Below are 17,264 nucleotides of genomic sequence, written 5' to 3' on the forward strand. Positions count from 1 at the left end.
TTGTTACCCACCTCTCCCTCTGGACCGAGGCGGGGTACAACACAAATGCAAAAGCCATAAAATACATATAATTGATTAGAACATTTAAAATGAATACATTATTAAAAGCAGCACAATATTAAAAGGCATCTTAAAATTCAACTGGGTAGGGCTGCCAGAAGAGATCAGTCTTTATAGCTTTCTTAAAATCTGGAAGTTAAGTTTCCCAATTGGTCTGATCCAGCATGGATCTTATCTTCTGGCTTTCTCTCACACTTATGGCAAATTGCTAAGTACGGAAAGAGGTAGAAAGAGAAGCACATGTGTATATACTTGTTGTGTGTGAGAGAGAGGGAGGGAGGGAGGGAGATAGAGGAAGGAAGGAAGGAAGGAAGGAAGGAAGGAAGAGAAGAACACATCCGAATCATGTGAGAAACATACCTGCAGCTGATTTAGCAAGAAGCAGTCTGTGGAAGAATCCTCTGCAAAACCGCTGCTGTCAGAATGCTGACTTGCCGATCGCAATAGCTGGTCTGTTGATGGGGGAAAACAAGAAGTGGAAATAAACATAAAAGAGTCTCAACCAATTCTTTTGAAACACCACATCCATAAGTCGTTATTCACCTAACAAGAGGAGACATGCATTTATTTCCAGAAGTGAGATACCTGGCCTTTCCATTCCAAACACTTGGCATTTGAAATCTCTACCATTATCCCAAAACACACTGTGAGTGTACTAGCATCAAAAAGGAAAAGGAAAAAAGCATACTCTTAAAATATCATATATGTGAGTTTTCGGCTGGAAGTGCAATAGTATCCATGTTTCATGTGTTCTATTCCTGTTTTGTGGGACAAACACATACAGTTTATAGGAACTGCAAGAGAAGCATGATGCAATTTAGGCAGGAACCACTAAGCCTCTGAGGGTTTGTTTTCATGAAAATCAGTAATCCTCCGAATTATACCGTATTTCTTCGATTGTAAGATGCACACTAATCGATTGTAAGACACACACTAATTTCAGTACCACCAACAGAAAAAAAAAACCTAAGACACACCCGCAATTCTAAGATCCACCCCATATTTAGAGATGTTTATATAGGGGAAAAGTGTGTCTTAGAATCGAAGAAATAGGGTAGTTCATAGACAGACAAGTTTTGAGCTTAGACTAGCTCAGGCCTACACTAATTTCAACTCATGAAGCCAAATAAAGCTCACTGCATGCACACATGCACAGCAACTCAACAAACTTTCTGATTTTGCCACCAGCCTGTCATCGAAAAATGGGGTTGCCAAGCATCTGACAGGCCCCAATATGTCTGGAGGCTGCTTTCAACCTGGTGAAACACATGTGGTGCCAGCCATTATTTGAATTTCCAGTGGTTCATTTCTGCTGGCTTCAATGAGACCAGGTCTGCTTTAAATACTCCATCTTAAGTCATCGATAGATCTACACATCAGTTTAAGAAGCTGCAGAGATTAGACCTGATCTTTGCTGATAATGCAAATAAATATTATAAGACAAACAATCCCAAAGTCCTACTAAAAGGAACTAAATTGACTTCTCCCCTACAGATGACCCCAACCATGAAGATCTAAGAACACAGCATATCCTGGGCTCTATTTCTTGGTCATACTGGAGTGTCATGGAACATTGACTTTTATAGAGACAGACTCCATAAACTCCTTGCAATTCTCCTTGCAAAAGACTAACAAAAATATTATTTTTAAGACTACTACATTTCAGACTCAGATCCCAAGTCACACACAATCCAAGTCAGCCCACTGGTCCCATCATGCATCTACCAAGATTTTCTCTGGTATTCTCTGACTCTTGGCTCTTGGGTAGAGACCTCTCATAGCCCTGCTATCTTTTCTTTTCTGTTTTCAAACTGGAGACGCCAGTGATTGCCCTTGGGACCCTGTACACACAAAAAAGATTCTTTATCACTGAGCTATAGTCCCTTGCCTTCTTTGATAAGGGAGACCAAAGTAGTTGTGGCTGAGATTTTATTTGCCTGGCATTTGTGAACCACTAAATAAAAAGCATTACATAGTAAGATTAAACATATACACTGATGTGGATATTAGCCTGCTCTATGGCTGAAGGCCCAGGGCAAAAGATGTTTAGGACCAAATAGCCAAAACACTTAGAAAGCTGAAGGGTGGAAGTGGGCATTACATGGTCTTACTGGATGCTCTAGATGACATACAAATTTGTTAACACACTTAGGATTTATTTCAAGAGTTCACATCAGCAAATCTCCCTTTCTACCAATCCTTATCATATGTCCTTATTCACCAAACAAACCCGTTTGAACCTGCTTCCTTAGTCCAATTTTACATTTTGCCGACTCAGATCTAGCCCCAAAACCAGAAAAGCAGGAGGGAGTCAACAGCACAATCTCATTCAAGTCTTTCCACCCAACCCTAAAGCTGGTGAGGGCAGAAGGAGGGGTGTGTGGGTGTGGGTGTGCGAGGGTGTCTTTATTTGCTATACATTTTTATCACCTGCTCTTATGATTCTAAGGGCTCTGATATGCTTTTGAGGGCATACGTTCCCAGCTTTCCCCACTGGTCAACCAAAGAGAGCCCTGTGCAGTTCTCCAAATGTCTCATTTTGCCCAATGTGTCCTGGTCCTCTCATCTACACTGCCTATAAAACACAGTGATAGGGGGCATTTGCCAGCAGAGAGGATCAAAGTAATCATCACAATCAAAGTCAAGCTACTATTTCTGAATCAAAACCATGAGATTCCGTATTCAGAGATTCATGTCAAAGAGTATCCGTGAAATCGACTACATGATGTTGGCCATCCTTGTACCACCTGTAAAAATTCCAGGGACCCAGGAAAATGCAGAGAAGAGGTCTAAGCAACCCAATGTTAGACTGGGGAAATCCAGGTTCAAATCCCTGCAAAGCTATGAAGTTCATTGTATGACCTTGGGCCAATCAGCCTCACATGGGTTTGTATCTAATGTTAGTCTGTCTTAGGTCCAATTCATTTCAATGGGTCTTCGGTAAATCAGATTAACACTGGGTACAGTCCACAGTTGTTGCAAGGATTAAATGAGGGGAGGGGGGCTTTGTATACCCACTTGAGGTATTGAAGAGCAAAATGGCATAAAAAAAAATAGCCAAGGCCATGACTTCTGTTTGTGATTCAGAGAAAGGGCAGGTTTGAGTCTCACCTGGACTCGGGATTTTAGGCCGTAGGTGTAGCTCCATAGTATGCACTACATACTTTGCATCCAGAGAGGTCCCACCTTCAATCCACGGCATCTCTAGTTTAAAGGACCTTAGGAAGCAATTCCCGGAAGCAAGACCTTAGAGAACTGCTACCAGTCAAAAATAGACAAAGCTAAATGCCTGATAATCAAACCATGCCGATTCAGCATAAGGCAGTTTCACATGGGCCATATTGGATTCCAGAGCTTTTAAGACACCCAGGCACTCGCTTCTTTACTGAAACATGCTGGAGGCTTATTTTAAAACAAGAGTTAAGATTATTATAGTTAAAAGATCCACCCATCAGGCCATTACTGAGTGACCACGTTTGGGGGGGGGGGAGAGAGAGTAATGCTGCTTTCCTAAAACAAGTTTTCCCCAGCTAGCATTGGCACATACTGTACATTTCAGCAGCACTTCATCTTTATAGGTCATAGCAAGTGAATCTTTTTGTTCCAGTCCAGCAACTTCACAAACAGAAACCCTGCGAGCAAAACATACCTCCATTTGGGTTACATAATAACAAATGCCAGCGCTGAATACACCAGATAAACTTGTTTTCTGGACATTAAAATGCATTACCTAAAAAGTACATCGTAGCATCTGTATAGAAGGACTCTGTTTTTACACACACACACACACACTCACCAATAATGTGTTTCAAAAACTAGGGGATTATAAAATATATATGCACAATTCATGAAGTGCAGAATTTAAAAGCCTGTAAAATTCAGTGTTCTTAACCTAAAAATGCCAAGAATTTCTTTTATGGTCCCTTGCTTTTTTTAAGGAAGTGCGAAAAACAAACCGCTAAATATATTTTACTACAAGCCTACTAAAAATGCCTTTCAGACCACAGTAAGTTACTAAATGCGTCTATGGTCCCATCTTTGAAAGCATGACACCATCAACAATGACAAATTCATAACATTCTGTGCTAAAGAGCATAACTCTGGTACAGGCAGAAAAACACCCTGCATGTAAACTCTGAAGCCTGTATTGTCATTAATGACAAAACCAGGCAGTAGAATGTGGTTTGATGGGAACAAGAGAACATCCTATAATGCAAGCCTGCGGCAGCCTTCCACAACCTGGTGCTCTCTGGATGTTTTAAGACAACTCCCAGCATTCCTGGCCATTAGCCATAGTGGTTGGGGATGATGGGAGTTGAAATCTAAAACATCTGGTGGTTATAAGATTGGAGAAGGCTGGATAGGGCTTTCAAAGGTGGGATGTTAACCAAGTTGAAGAACATGGCCTCTTTGCTACTGTCAGTATTATAGAGTAGCCAGGGCATGCTGGGACAGTTTCATTAGGAGGAACAATGATATTATATTTATCACACACACACACACACGGGTGGTTCACACAATTGCAGCAAGGGAAATAGGCCATGGTGGTTTATTTCCCCCACTATGCATACTGATCACAAGCTGGCTGAATTTCCCTAATTACCCATGCTGGTGTGTCCGAACCCAGGTGCCATGGCTTGTTGTAATTAGGGAAATCCAACTGGCATGTGCGGCAGAATTAACAACCCAGCATGGCTTTTTAACCACACCACAACTGCGCAAACTGGGTCACACAGTTCTCCGCTCCCGCTGAGCTTAGCTAGAAAATATATATTGTTGAGAGCTGCTGTAATGCAAAGGATTTTGGGGTGATATGGTCTTGAATGGGCAATCAAGGCCTATTAGCTTTACAAAAGACTGGCTGCTGGTGGAGATGAAAGTGCTTGAACTGGTTTGTCGACTTTGAGATAAAATGTTTCGCCCTGGTGCTGGAAAAATAAACATCTGGAAAATCTCAGGTTGCAGGTCTTACGCTGTTTGAGGACATGTTGTATATCTCTCTTTCCCTTTCTCATGCAATCTCAGGTCTCTCCAGCCAAAATGCAACATTCCAACCAATGCAATACCCTTTGCCAGCCCACTGTTCTATCACTGTCAGTTGTTCCTAATAAATTGGATATTATACTATGTACCGATGCTCTTTGGGGTATGCGTGCTTATACACACACAGCCACAGTCATACACACAGCCAGAGAGAGAGAGAGAGAGAGAGAGAAATCAACACAGCTGTGTGCATTTTAAAATGTTTTTAGGATGTTTTTAAAAATGTATATTATGTTTTAATTGAGTATTATGTATTTTATCGTTTATTGTTGTTCCCCGTCTCGATCAAGATGGAGAAGCGGGCAAGAAATATTTTATTATTATTATTATTATTATTATTATTATTATTATTATTATTATTAATTTTCCTTGGAGGTGTGGCTATGGGGACTGCATGATGAGTGTCTGCATTACAACTACACCACTCACTACTGCAGAATATACCTGTTTATGATGGCCTCCCAGTATTCCACCCTTCTCTTTGCCTAACTAGACAGGGCTCAGGACAGGCTTGAGCTTTCTGGGCAATGGTGATGTTTCTGGGATTCTTTCATGCCTGCCAGCTGCAGCAAGTAATAGAGAATGACACTGCCCATATATTGATAGAGGAAGAGAGAGGGGCTTATCAATGGGTCTCCCTGTATCAAGTTACAGGGGGTGATAGAGGCAACCAACGCTGCTCACCGCACAAAAGATGGAAGCTTAAACTAGATGCGCCTCATCATAATTAATTACAATATGTTCCCATTTGGAAGCTAAAGGAGCAATCCTACAACAGACTTACTGCGGAGTAAGCCCCACTGAACACAGCAAGACTTAAATGTACATAGGAGTGCAGTGTAAGACTATCCGTGTGGCCAAATGCACAAGAGTTCTGTGCAGTCAGCACTCTGAAGAACAGTAAAACGCTGCATGTGCTACACATATTTAGGCCTAACGGCTATGTAATTTTACAGTTAAAAATGGTCATTTTAAATAACAGGGCTCTAAGATTTTTAAAAAATAAAATACAACCTTTCAATTTCTCTGACTCGTTGTCGACAGACAGTAAAGAGAAGTCAAACCATTAATTGAGGTTACCAACCTGACTCATCCCCTGTGATTTAAGGTGCCACTTCACAAGAGGATACTATGATTTGAAACCTAACTGGGAATTAAGGCTAGGATCTTTGGGGTGGGCCACTACTTAAAAAGCTTCAAGGGCTTAAATCAGCATGTCAGCGGACGCTCTCAGAAACAAAGGGACTGTGCCAGAGCCCTTTCAGAAGAGGCAACAACCCACCCACCCCGCAAAACTACTCACCTTTTTTAGTTTTGGCTAAAGCCAGCTGGCCAGTGTTAAGAGCATGTGGAATCTCTCCCTCTGTGCTTTGAATCTGTAGCAGAAGAAAATCAAGGTGTTTTTTAAAAAAAGTTCTGCCTAATAATATATTCACTGGTCAATTTATGTGAAACTGTATATCCTGCATAACTGGTTGCTTAGCTGATTAACAATTCCAATGCAATCAAATTTGGCAATCCAAAAATAATCACTCATTGCTATTTTACCATTTGTATATCACTTTCAGACTTCCTGAACCAGCAAATAAATACTTAAGATGGAACGCATAGGACGCAATAAATGTGAAAAGACCATGACGTTATGTCAGTATTTCAAGGGTAATAAGTTAGGATAAGAGGATTTTTTAAAAAAATGAAAGAAAGAGAGAAAAGAAAAAACAACATTGCAAAGTGATTTTTTTTTCATCATTTCATCCATCCTGCGAGGATCCTTTTAAAAATTATTTTTAGGTTAAAAAAAACAGAGACAGACAAGTTGGTACATTAGAGAGAGAGAGAGAGAGAGAGAGAGAGAGAGAGAGATTGGCCCTGTTCAGAAGACCCCTTAAACCACGGGTTTAACCACTGTGAATAAGGCTTTCTGGCTTAATCACCATGGTTAAAGCTGTGGTTTAAGGTGTCTTCTGAACACAGCCCAGCTTTCTGGCTTAACCACCATGGTTAAAGCCATGGTTTAAGGTGTCTTCTGAATGGGGCCAGAGAAGGGCAGAAAGAGCAGTACAATAAGACCTGTATTAATCACAATTAAAAATCATAAAACACTGACAGCTAGCTTGTGCATTTTTAACAGAAATCTTAGCCAGACTCCATGTTAAAAAAACAAGAACAAAAAAGATTGGAGAAGGGAAAAGACATCACTCATAGAGAGCATTGTAGATGTTCCATCTGCAGCATGTTCCAATGTTAAACTCACTAACGTGTTGCAGACTGGGCTTCTACTGTGCCTTCCTCAAGCAAAATTCTTCTCTCTTTCCCATCCCCCACTAACATCCTTTAAAACACACACACCAAACTTGAAGACGTGTTCTGTGGAACTCAAAAAAGCTACCTTGAAAGTTTTGTGATATTTAGTTGGTCCTATATGTTACTCCCTGTTGAGACTATGTGTTGTTTTTTTAATTTTTAAAAGGTCTAATAAATGAAGAATGGAGCATTCGCTTATGGCAGGTTCATCACCCAATGAGTACCAGACACTACAGATAGGAAGCTTTCATGTCACTTGACATCATCTCAAACACAATGCATTTCAATGGGCAGCACTACAAAATCTGTAGAGTTCAATTTTCTCGGGGAAACTACAGAAATGTAGGCAGGCCTGCTTATGGGGACGGAGGAGATTTTAGGACAAAGTAGCTCCTTTGTTAAACAGCAAGAACACTACTCTAAATTAATTGCTAAATAAGCAGTTCTTGTGCAACTATTTTATTCAAACAACAGAGAAACGAGACAGGAAAGCTTTTGTTTGGGGGAAAAAGAACTGTTGTTACACAGAACAAGAACGTGTTCAAGTGAGCCATTTGATAGATGCCAGTCTAGACTATTAAAGTAAAATCATCCCATATGTAAGAATTCAATTAAATCCAACATTTAGTAGAAGAGAAATCACATCTTTTGTGCATTTGTTTTCTTCAGCCTATGAGTAGTCTTACAGACGGGGTTCTCACGGCAATGTAAAACACAATAAAGTAACTTACAATCCAAACTACTACTAACAAGATTAAAAGCAACAACCCATCCCCACACTCACAATCTATAATAATGGAAAATGGGGGGGGGGGGAAATCAAGGCAGAAGATACCATCTAAAAATATCCAATTGTGAAGAACAGTTCTAAAACATAACTTTTTTAAAAAAAATGGCAGCAAAGCCAATAGAAAGTAAAAAGCCTTGGGACAATAAAAATGTCTTTGTCTAGTGTCAAAGAGACAACAAAGTAGCCAGCAGGTGGGCCACTCTGGGGAAGGTATACCACACCTGGGGGCTATCACTGAAAAGGCCCATTCACAAATCACCAGCCACTGGAATTCTGGCACACTAGGTACATAAAGATTTCAGGGCATAGACAGGGCATAGACACAACATAGACAGAAGTCATTCTTCAGACTTCAGCTTCATGTGCTGACAGGCTTTAGAGGTTAAAACCAGCACTTTAAATTGAGCTCAGAAATGAACCTAGAGATAGAGAAGATGATAAAATACTAATGTTACGGGAACGTAATGCCTGGCTTTAGGCATTCTTACTGCAATATCTTGTATCAACTGACGCTTCCAGACTGTCTTCAAAGGCAACCCCACATACAACACATTGTGGTTACGAGAGCATGGATTACTGGCTATCATCATCCATGTAGAGCCATAGTTAGTGTACCAACCTGACCTGGCTAAAGGCACAGGTAATACTTCTCGCTCAAGTGACAGAGCTAAACTACAAGCACTCCCAAAGCAAAGAGCTCAATTCTTTAGGAAGAGTGCAACCCATTCTAGAGTATCACTACCCCAGATAGATGAACCGCCCAGCAATAGTCACCTCCATCTTATCCAGACAAGAGTTTACGTTTACTAGCCTTCATCCAATCCATTACCGTGTCCAGGTATTGATTAAACACTTTCATTGGATCCAGGTAAAGCAGTGAAAGAGAGAGAGAGAGAGATGCATTCCCCCACCTTCAAAGCCATCCAAATTGATGGCCATCACTACATCATGTGGTAGCAAATTTCATAGTTGGACTGCGCTGTGCGCTGAAGAAGTGCTTCCTTGTATCTGTCCTGACTTTCCCATCAATCAGCTTCATGGGATGACCCTTCATGTGAAAAGGAAAAAAATGTCTCCTCATCCACATTCTCCACACCATGCATAATTTTGTACACCTCTATCAGGTCTCCTCTTAGCCTCCTTTTTTCCAAGCTAAACAATCCCAGCTGTTGTAACTTTCCCTCAGAGGGGAGATGCTCCAGACCCTTGTGTGTCTCCTGACACAAATTAAAAGGGCTGAAGCTTTGGGGTTCAATGTGGACAACTGGCCAGAGTGGAGGCAGACATCCTGGGGTTGTTTTCTAGTTTCATGCATATGGAAACCAAAAGGAGAATAGCCAGGAACGACACATGTGTGCTGCCGATGAAATGTAATCATAATTTTAAAATTAAAATTAAAAATTGGATGAAGTAAACAGAATATAGTTGAACTTATTGGCTTTTAGGTGCATTCACCATCTCTTCGTTGTTAAAACTCTGAGACACTTTGAAAATCTAATGTCACAGATAACTATAAATAGCTGCTTCTTAATTACAGAGAAGGTTATACCCAAATTGTAGACAAGCTACAAAGACAAAACGTTCCACACTTATCTACAACTAGCCATTAAAAAGAAAAAGAAAAAAAATCCTGAAACACAGTTCCTCCGCCCTCTCTCCTCCCCTGGTCCTCCTGATAGTATCCCATCAGCCATTGCTACAAAAAAATTTTAAAAAAATCCCAGCGGCTCTTCTAGAGCACCACTCACTCCTTTCACCACTCTTGCCAGGAAACTTTGTAGCCAGTGGGAAAAGTCAACTCAAGGTAACGGAAAACTCCACGGAGCCCTTCACACAACACACCAGTTGTGCAGGAACTCTCCTCTGCACAACGTGGATATTCTGCATGGAGTGTTTTCCAAAAAACCTCCACTGTTCTGTGGAGGTTTCCCGCCAGCCAACACATTTCTCAACAGTGGTGCAAAAACTCAACCGTGGAGTTCTATAATCTTACAAGGTTGTATAATCATAGAAGGGGGCCTTCCCTTCATGAAAGGACCCTGCAGTTCTGAATTTGCCACTACACTACTGCCTAAAACAATTTTTGGTGTATGCTTGGCTGAAGTGTATTGAATAATTATGGGTAATTAACTGGCAGCCAACAGCTTCCTAAATACTGGAACTAGTTTGAACATTCAGCGAAGACCAAATCTGTACCAAAACTAGAAATGTGAAGGCCCAGAAAAAAATGGAAAAATTCAGGGGGGAAAACGTTTTTTCCCAAAGCCTTTTTGGGGGTTTTTCTGAAAAATTTGAAAAATTGAAAAAAAAAATGAAGAAAAATGGATTATGGGATGTTTTATTTTAGCATGATGAATAAAAAGTTTAAGAGAAGGTGTTCAGATATTTACTTCTCCAAATGCTTTCTAAAAACTATGTACAGTATCAGATTATTACAATTTCTGTACACCAAGGACAAGCAAATCCTAGATTGCAAACTGAGTCTACAACTCCCAAATGCAAGAGCAAGATGCATTTCTGATTCTAGGGGGCAGCACTGCCATTGAAGCAGAGACTGAAACTGATAGTGATAGCTATAGCTCAGGAAATGAGTCTAATTAAATTTCATGCATATTCATTGAATCTTGGTCCCCACTTTTTCTCAGTTCTTTTTATAGGAATGGGTGCTTTATGTCTGCTTGACACTGTGGAGGACTTACAGTAGGTCCATCGAAATGAATGTAACTTAGGTTAGATTAGATGTCTCTGGAGAGGCCACCAGTGAGGGAGGAAGCAGCAGCCAGGCACCTCACCACCGTGCCTGGGTCCAGCTCCAGCTGAGAGACCCCTCCCTCCTGCTACCAACTGTCTCTGCAGAGGCCACCAGTGAGGGAGGAAGCAGCAGCCAGGCACCTCTCCACCGTGCCTGGGTCCAGCTCCAGCTGAGAGCCCCCTCCCTCCTGCTACCAACTGTCTCTGCAGAGGCCACCAGTGAGGGAGGAAGCAGCAGCCAGGCACCTCTCCACCGTGCCTGGGTCCAGCTCCAGCTGAGAGACCCCTCCCTCCTGCTACCAACTGTCAACTGCTGAACTTTCCAACTAAGATTATAGTGCCTGAATTTGCTTTCCTTTCCCCCCTCCTCCTCCTCCTCCTCCCTCCCAATCCCCTTTCCTTTTGTGTCATGTCTTTTAGATTGTAAGCCTGTGGGCAGGGACTGTCAAGAAATACTTTTGTAAGCCGCCATGAGAGCCTTTTTTGGCTGAATGGCGGCATAAAAATCCATAAATAAAAAAATAAAAAAATAAATAAATAATTTTCTTTGTTACTAATGTTGATGGTTTCTTCTGTTGTTTTTCTAAATTGTTTTTTGCCTGCTCCTCATAAACTGGCAAAACCAAAGAGGTTTCTTACAGTTCAGGTTTTCCTAACAGTTCAGGAGCTTGTAGCTCCAATTGTTTCCCCCCCCAAAAAGTAAAAATTTTAAAAAGGAAATTCAATTTGTAATAATTGTTTGAATACACTGTATTTTTAATATTCCAAATGTAATAATTTTATGCCAAACCAACTTGGACATAATTACACTTTATGTTCCTAAAGTAATAAAGTGACTTTCAATCTGCAAAAAAGTGCTAATATTGCATTATTTCAATTTCCCCCCCAAAAATCTGTTTTTTCCCCGAAACCCTCCGGAAAAAAACGGTTTTTTTTCCATGGCTTCAAAATTTCCAGAAATTTTACATCTCTAACCAAAACACACACTGCATGTGCAAGCAGAAACCTGCATGATAACAAATACAGAGCATATATGCATTTATTTTATTTATTTATTTACAATATTTATATACAGCTCCCCATTGAAGATTTCGGAGCGGTGTAGAAGTTAAAATCAAAATAAAAACAGAATAAAATACTTAAAATAGATCTTAAAAGAAGCAAATACAGTGACTCCTGGCTGGACATTAAGGAAAAGCTTCCTGGAATAATGATGTTTTCAGGAGGCACCGAAAGGAGTACAAAGTTGGCGCCTGCCTGACCTCCAGAGGCAGGGAATTCCACAGGAGGGGAGCCACCACGCTGAAGGCTCTTCCCCTGGTGGACTCCAATCAGAGAATGGAGACCACCAGGAGCAGACCCTCAAATAACCTCAGTGCCTGGGCAGGTTGGTAGGGAGAAGGTGCTCTCTCAGTTATCCTGATCCCAAGTTGTTTAGTGCTTTGTACACTAGTACAAGAAGCTTAAACCTGGCCCGGTACCTGGTGCAGTTCCCTCAGCAAATAGAAATGCAGGCTCCTTCAGACATTAAGGTGAATGTGCTAAACGAGTGGTAACCCCCTTCACTACCCCACAACATAATAGAATATAGTCTGAATACTGCTGGCCCAACAATTTAAAAGAAAGAAAACCCACATGAAATGAGGCCAAAAATGAATTAGTGGGGGTGGGGAATGCTATTAAAACAAAGTGCTCTTTCCTTTTAGCTTGATAATATATTATAAATGACTAGTATTAAGAGTTGCAAATATTTATGCCAATGTGATTAAGTAATCAGCCACCAGGCAGTCTTTTTCCCCCCTTAAGCAGCTGGCCTCCATATTTCACAACTACTCCATTTTCAGACATTTCCTCAATTCTAAGATGTTCTCTGGTGATAAAAATCGCTTGCTTGCTTTTCTTCTCACACAACAAACTCCGACTTCATACTAATTTATTAAAATAGAAACATCCGATATCAAAGGACTTCCTCTTAGGAAACAGGCATATTTTCAAAGTATCAAGCTGAAGCATTGTGCCCGTTATCACAGTTTTAAAAAGAACAGATTAAATACTATTGAAGAAACTCCGTTTGAGCTTTGTCCAAAGAAACAAAGCGGGAGCGTTTTTGTATGCAGTTTGTCGTAATATCCATTTTCTTTAGGGGAGGAGGGAGGGCAAGATATCCCAATGCAGGTTCTCTGTTACATCCTGAACATCATGGCCCTGTTCTAAGAAGGGCTGGCAGCATCCCTGAGCAGGACCAGCTCTAGATGTGAGCCACCCCACTGCACAGTGTCATTCACAGGGCCCCACACCCTGGTACAGTCTCCACTTAGTGGGAGTCTCAGTTTGTGAAATTCCTCATGGTGGTGGAGAGCAGTAGTAATACCACTGAAATAGTGCTGCACTAAAAGTTTTGATTATTCCATTTTTGGCATTTTGTGGTTGGGGGGGGGAACAAAACCTCTGGCAAAAGAGGATGGGAGAGGTGAGAATTTCGGAGGATTTTCTCCTTGGGGAGGGGACAGGGTTTCTACGTAACTTTTTAAGTGTACGGAGTTTTGAGGGGTTTTCTTTCTATTTTTTTTTTAAAAAAACACCCCTAGCACTGGCAGGAGCCCAGAAGTTCTTTCTAAATGTCTATTGGAGATGGACAGGTCACACGGTCTCCAATAAGCATTCAGGAAGAACTGCCAGGCTCCTCCAAGTGCTGCAGATGTTGTTGTTCTTAAATTAAAAAAAAAAAAACAGAAAGAAGACCCCCCTCAACAACCGGCTACACTTAAAAAGGGTATGTGGAAATCCTGTCCCCCTCCCCCAAGGAGAAAATTCCCCAAAATTTCCCCCCAAAAAAATCCTGCAAAAGAGGCAGGAAAAAATGCCTCTTTCAAAGGGAGAAAAAAAGTTCCCGAAATTAGCGGGCAGGATTCAGCACAGCACTACACTGAAATATGTGACAGACAATGGTGAGCCGACCATCATTTTCTGTGTTGTTCCCCGCCTCGATCCAGAGGGAGAGGCGGGTAAGAAATAAATTTATTATTATTATTATTCCTCAATTTTTTGGAGTAGCATCACTCTGAGGCATTGTGGGAAGATCAAAATGGTAGCTTCCTACCAGACTTCTGTTCGATAAATCTAAGCAAATGAAGAGGGACAGGTGGGAGCGTCACAGCTCAAGCACGGATGGGCCCTTTCCAGGGCACTGGCTCCTGCACAGCTGCCCAACTATTCTGGGTGTTGTTGTCCACCCTGCTGCAGAAAATCAGGCCTAATAGCCAGTGTGGTGTAGTGGCTAAAGTGTTGTACTGGGAGTCAGGAGATCCAGGTTCTAGTCCCCACTCGGCCATGGAAACCCACTGGGTGACTTTGGGCCAGTCACAGACCCTCAGCCCAACCCACCTCTGAAACATAGTATGCATCTTGGAGTCAGAGCTATGAATTTCTTTAAGGGTGGATTGATTTAAATCAACGAAAAGGTAAGGAAAATTTAAATCGTTTCCCATATATTCCTTTAACAATGGTGCAAATCTGACCACTAAACCATGTTAATTTACAAGTAAACTGAGTATTATTTACACTGTTTCATTTTTACAAGCAATTTAAATCATAAATATCTGATTTAAATTATTTATTTATTTATTTATTTATTACATTTCTATACCGCCCAATAGCCGGAGCTCTCTGGGCGGTTCACAAAAATTAAAACCATTCAAAGTATAAAACAACAGTATAAAACCATAATATAAAATACAATATAAAAGCTCAACCAGATAAAAACAGCAGCAATGCAAAATTACAAATTTAAAAGTTTGAAAATAACTTTTTTCATTTAAGAAAATCATTTTTAATACATCGTTTTCTATTGTGTATTTTCACCTATGTATTGATGTGTTCAGATATTGTATTTGTAATGTGCATTTCACCTTTGTATTGATATAAGTTTCTATATATTTTGAGTGGAGAAAGTAAATGTATTTTGTTTGTATATACATAGCTTGAAACCACTAAATTCAGGCCCAATTCATATGGAAATACAGTTATCATGGTAAAACCCTCATGCTATAGCTTTATCATAACTGTTTGGCTTTACGTTAACTTGGAAAACTTGGAAGTTAACATGTCGAAGAAAACGCTACTGTTACTAGGAAATATTTAATTTTCCATATATTTATATATTTCATCTTGTCTTTCCAATGATTTTCTCCAAGACAGCTTATGCACAACATTAAAACTACACAATAATAAGAGATCAAACAAAGACTAAAATCAACAAGAGCTGCAATGCTAGTTACACTACCAAAAAAGGTACAGTTCAGTTAAGATCCTGACCTTTTTTCATAATTAAGTTAATGAGCTTCTGTTTTGTAGTATACATGCCTTTATATCTCCCTTCCACAGGCACAGATACTTAAAGCCCTCTAAGTAATCTGTATACATTTAGCATTCTTATGTACACTTCCATTAACAGCTTATTGAACAGCTTGGCAGCCCTGGGAAACGAATGAAATTACCAAAGCGGAATGGGCCAAGTCATAAACCCTATTCAAGCAACAATTATGGGGCAATCAGTGTGCGTCTGGCTGGGTAATGGTTGGAGGAACAGTGAATGTGTCCACTGGTAGACACCCCAACTTCACCACAACTGACTTTTCTTCACAAAGCCTACATGAGAACAAGTTGCTATAGACTTTTGCCATAGTGTGTACAACCTGTAAGTATGTATGTATGCATATCAACTCATGGAAATTGGGGGCTGGGCTAGCAGGTGTGACCACACTTCCTGCAATCAACATACCAATTATCTCCAGTAGTGCTATCTGCAGAAGGCAAGAGAACATCTTGGAAATGAGTCATCTAGTCTAGCCCCCGCTGCCACCGAAGACCCTATGTTGGAGCCACTTTGAGGGATGTGTATGTCAATAACCCGATGGCAAAAGACAAGAAAATGGCCCCATTTTCCTGAGAACTGAGGCATCCTTGGAGCTGCCTATATGTCTTCTAAGCCCTGCCTAATCTTGCCATTTCACCATGATCAGAATCAAGCTCATACTATGGCATTTGATTTGATCCCCACCCAGCCTAGCCCATTCTGATTAAAACCAACAAAAGCCAAGTTTATTTAAACACAGTCAGTATCAGAAGTAGTGGTCATGGTGAATTTGATTCAGTGCTATCTGTCCTAAGAACAGTGGGATAAAATGGGAGGGGGGATTAATGGTAGTAGGAAGAGTCAGAGAATAGGAAGGTCTATGGGGAAGGGCAAGACATATGTGAGTGAATAGCAATTTATTTATTCTTAAAATTGGAAGCCCTCCCCCATCCCTGACACCTTCTGGTTTCAGCACTGTCAGCAAACAATGTCAGCACCTTTTAAAGCACATCTTCGGAAATAAGATGGTTAGAAACTACTACTACTTCGAAGAAGAAGAAGAAGAAGAAGAAGAAGAAGAAGAAGAAGAAGAACCAAACGAATGCCAGAATCAGATTGAAAGAAGACAAAAGGATTTGCAACCATTCAGCAAGTTAATCTCATTTGGTTATAGAGACAGATATATGTTGCATGATCAAAACTGCCATAGCAAGTGGTATTTCAATACCACTCATACCACACACACACACACACACACACACCACACTTTTGTCCATGCAAGACAATTAACACGGTGGAACACATAAAACCAAATACATATAAAAAGCTCATCTTACAAGCCATATGCTAGGTCTGGAATTTCGGAGGAGTTGCCTTGATTCACTTTGCTTCCAAGGAGCGTCTTGTTCTTTCTTTCTTTCTCCCTCCTTCTCCCTCTTTCCTTTTGGTTTTGTTTTTTGGGAAGAGGAAGGGGCTAATCGTCTCCCAACACCCGCCCTTGCCTGGACCACAGGATCAGAGAGCCCAGCCTGCATTTGTACTCTCCGCTAACCCTTGCCCACTCCACCCACCCCTTCACAGCTCCTTAGCCAATATCAATATGGGATGCCAGTTCAAGAGGACCTGATTGGCTGAGAATACAGAGGCCAGGGCTCCTGAGGAAACTTTGCCTTGACTCACTCTCCCGGGCTTGGCTATCTTGACAGCAGCACACTTCCTAAAGGAGCACAAGCCTCAAAGGCTCCAAAACAGCACGGGAAAACCTGCATGAATGTTCTTGCCATGCTCTGCGTTATGAAAACATTCCAAAGCAGAACTTGAGAAGAGAGAAGCAGACACGAGGGCCCTCGGCACCCTCTTACTGTTTTATACATTTCTACACAAGAGACCTATTTAAACAAACAAACAAACAAACAAACAAACAAACAAACAAACCAAAAAGGAAAGGCCTCATTCCTGGTG

The 17,264-nt window shown here is 40.9% G+C and overlaps 1 protein-coding gene across 3 annotated transcripts in view; it reads right to left on the bottom strand.

Moving 5' to 3' along the window:
• Positions 1–17,264, bottom strand: part of ITPRID2 (ITPR interacting domain containing 2) — a 74,555-nt gene that overhangs the window by 21,697 nt on the left and 35,594 nt on the right. For all 3 annotated transcript variants that reach the window (XM_063116295.1, XM_063116294.1, XM_063116293.1), the window contains exons 10-11: positions 6,407–6,479; positions 421–512 (exon numbers count right to left, since the gene is read on the bottom strand). In XM_063116295.1, coding sequence (XP_062972365.1) covers positions 421–512; positions 6,407–6,479 — 165 coding nt within the window. The remainder of the gene's footprint in view (positions 1–420; positions 513–6,406; positions 6,480–17,264) is intronic.

Source organism: Elgaria multicarinata, chromosome 2 (assembly GCF_023053635.1).
Source record: "Elgaria multicarinata webbii isolate HBS135686 ecotype San Diego chromosome 2, rElgMul1.1.pri, whole genome shotgun sequence".
Taxonomy (NCBI): Eukaryota; Metazoa; Chordata; class Lepidosauria; order Squamata; family Anguidae; genus Elgaria; species Elgaria multicarinata.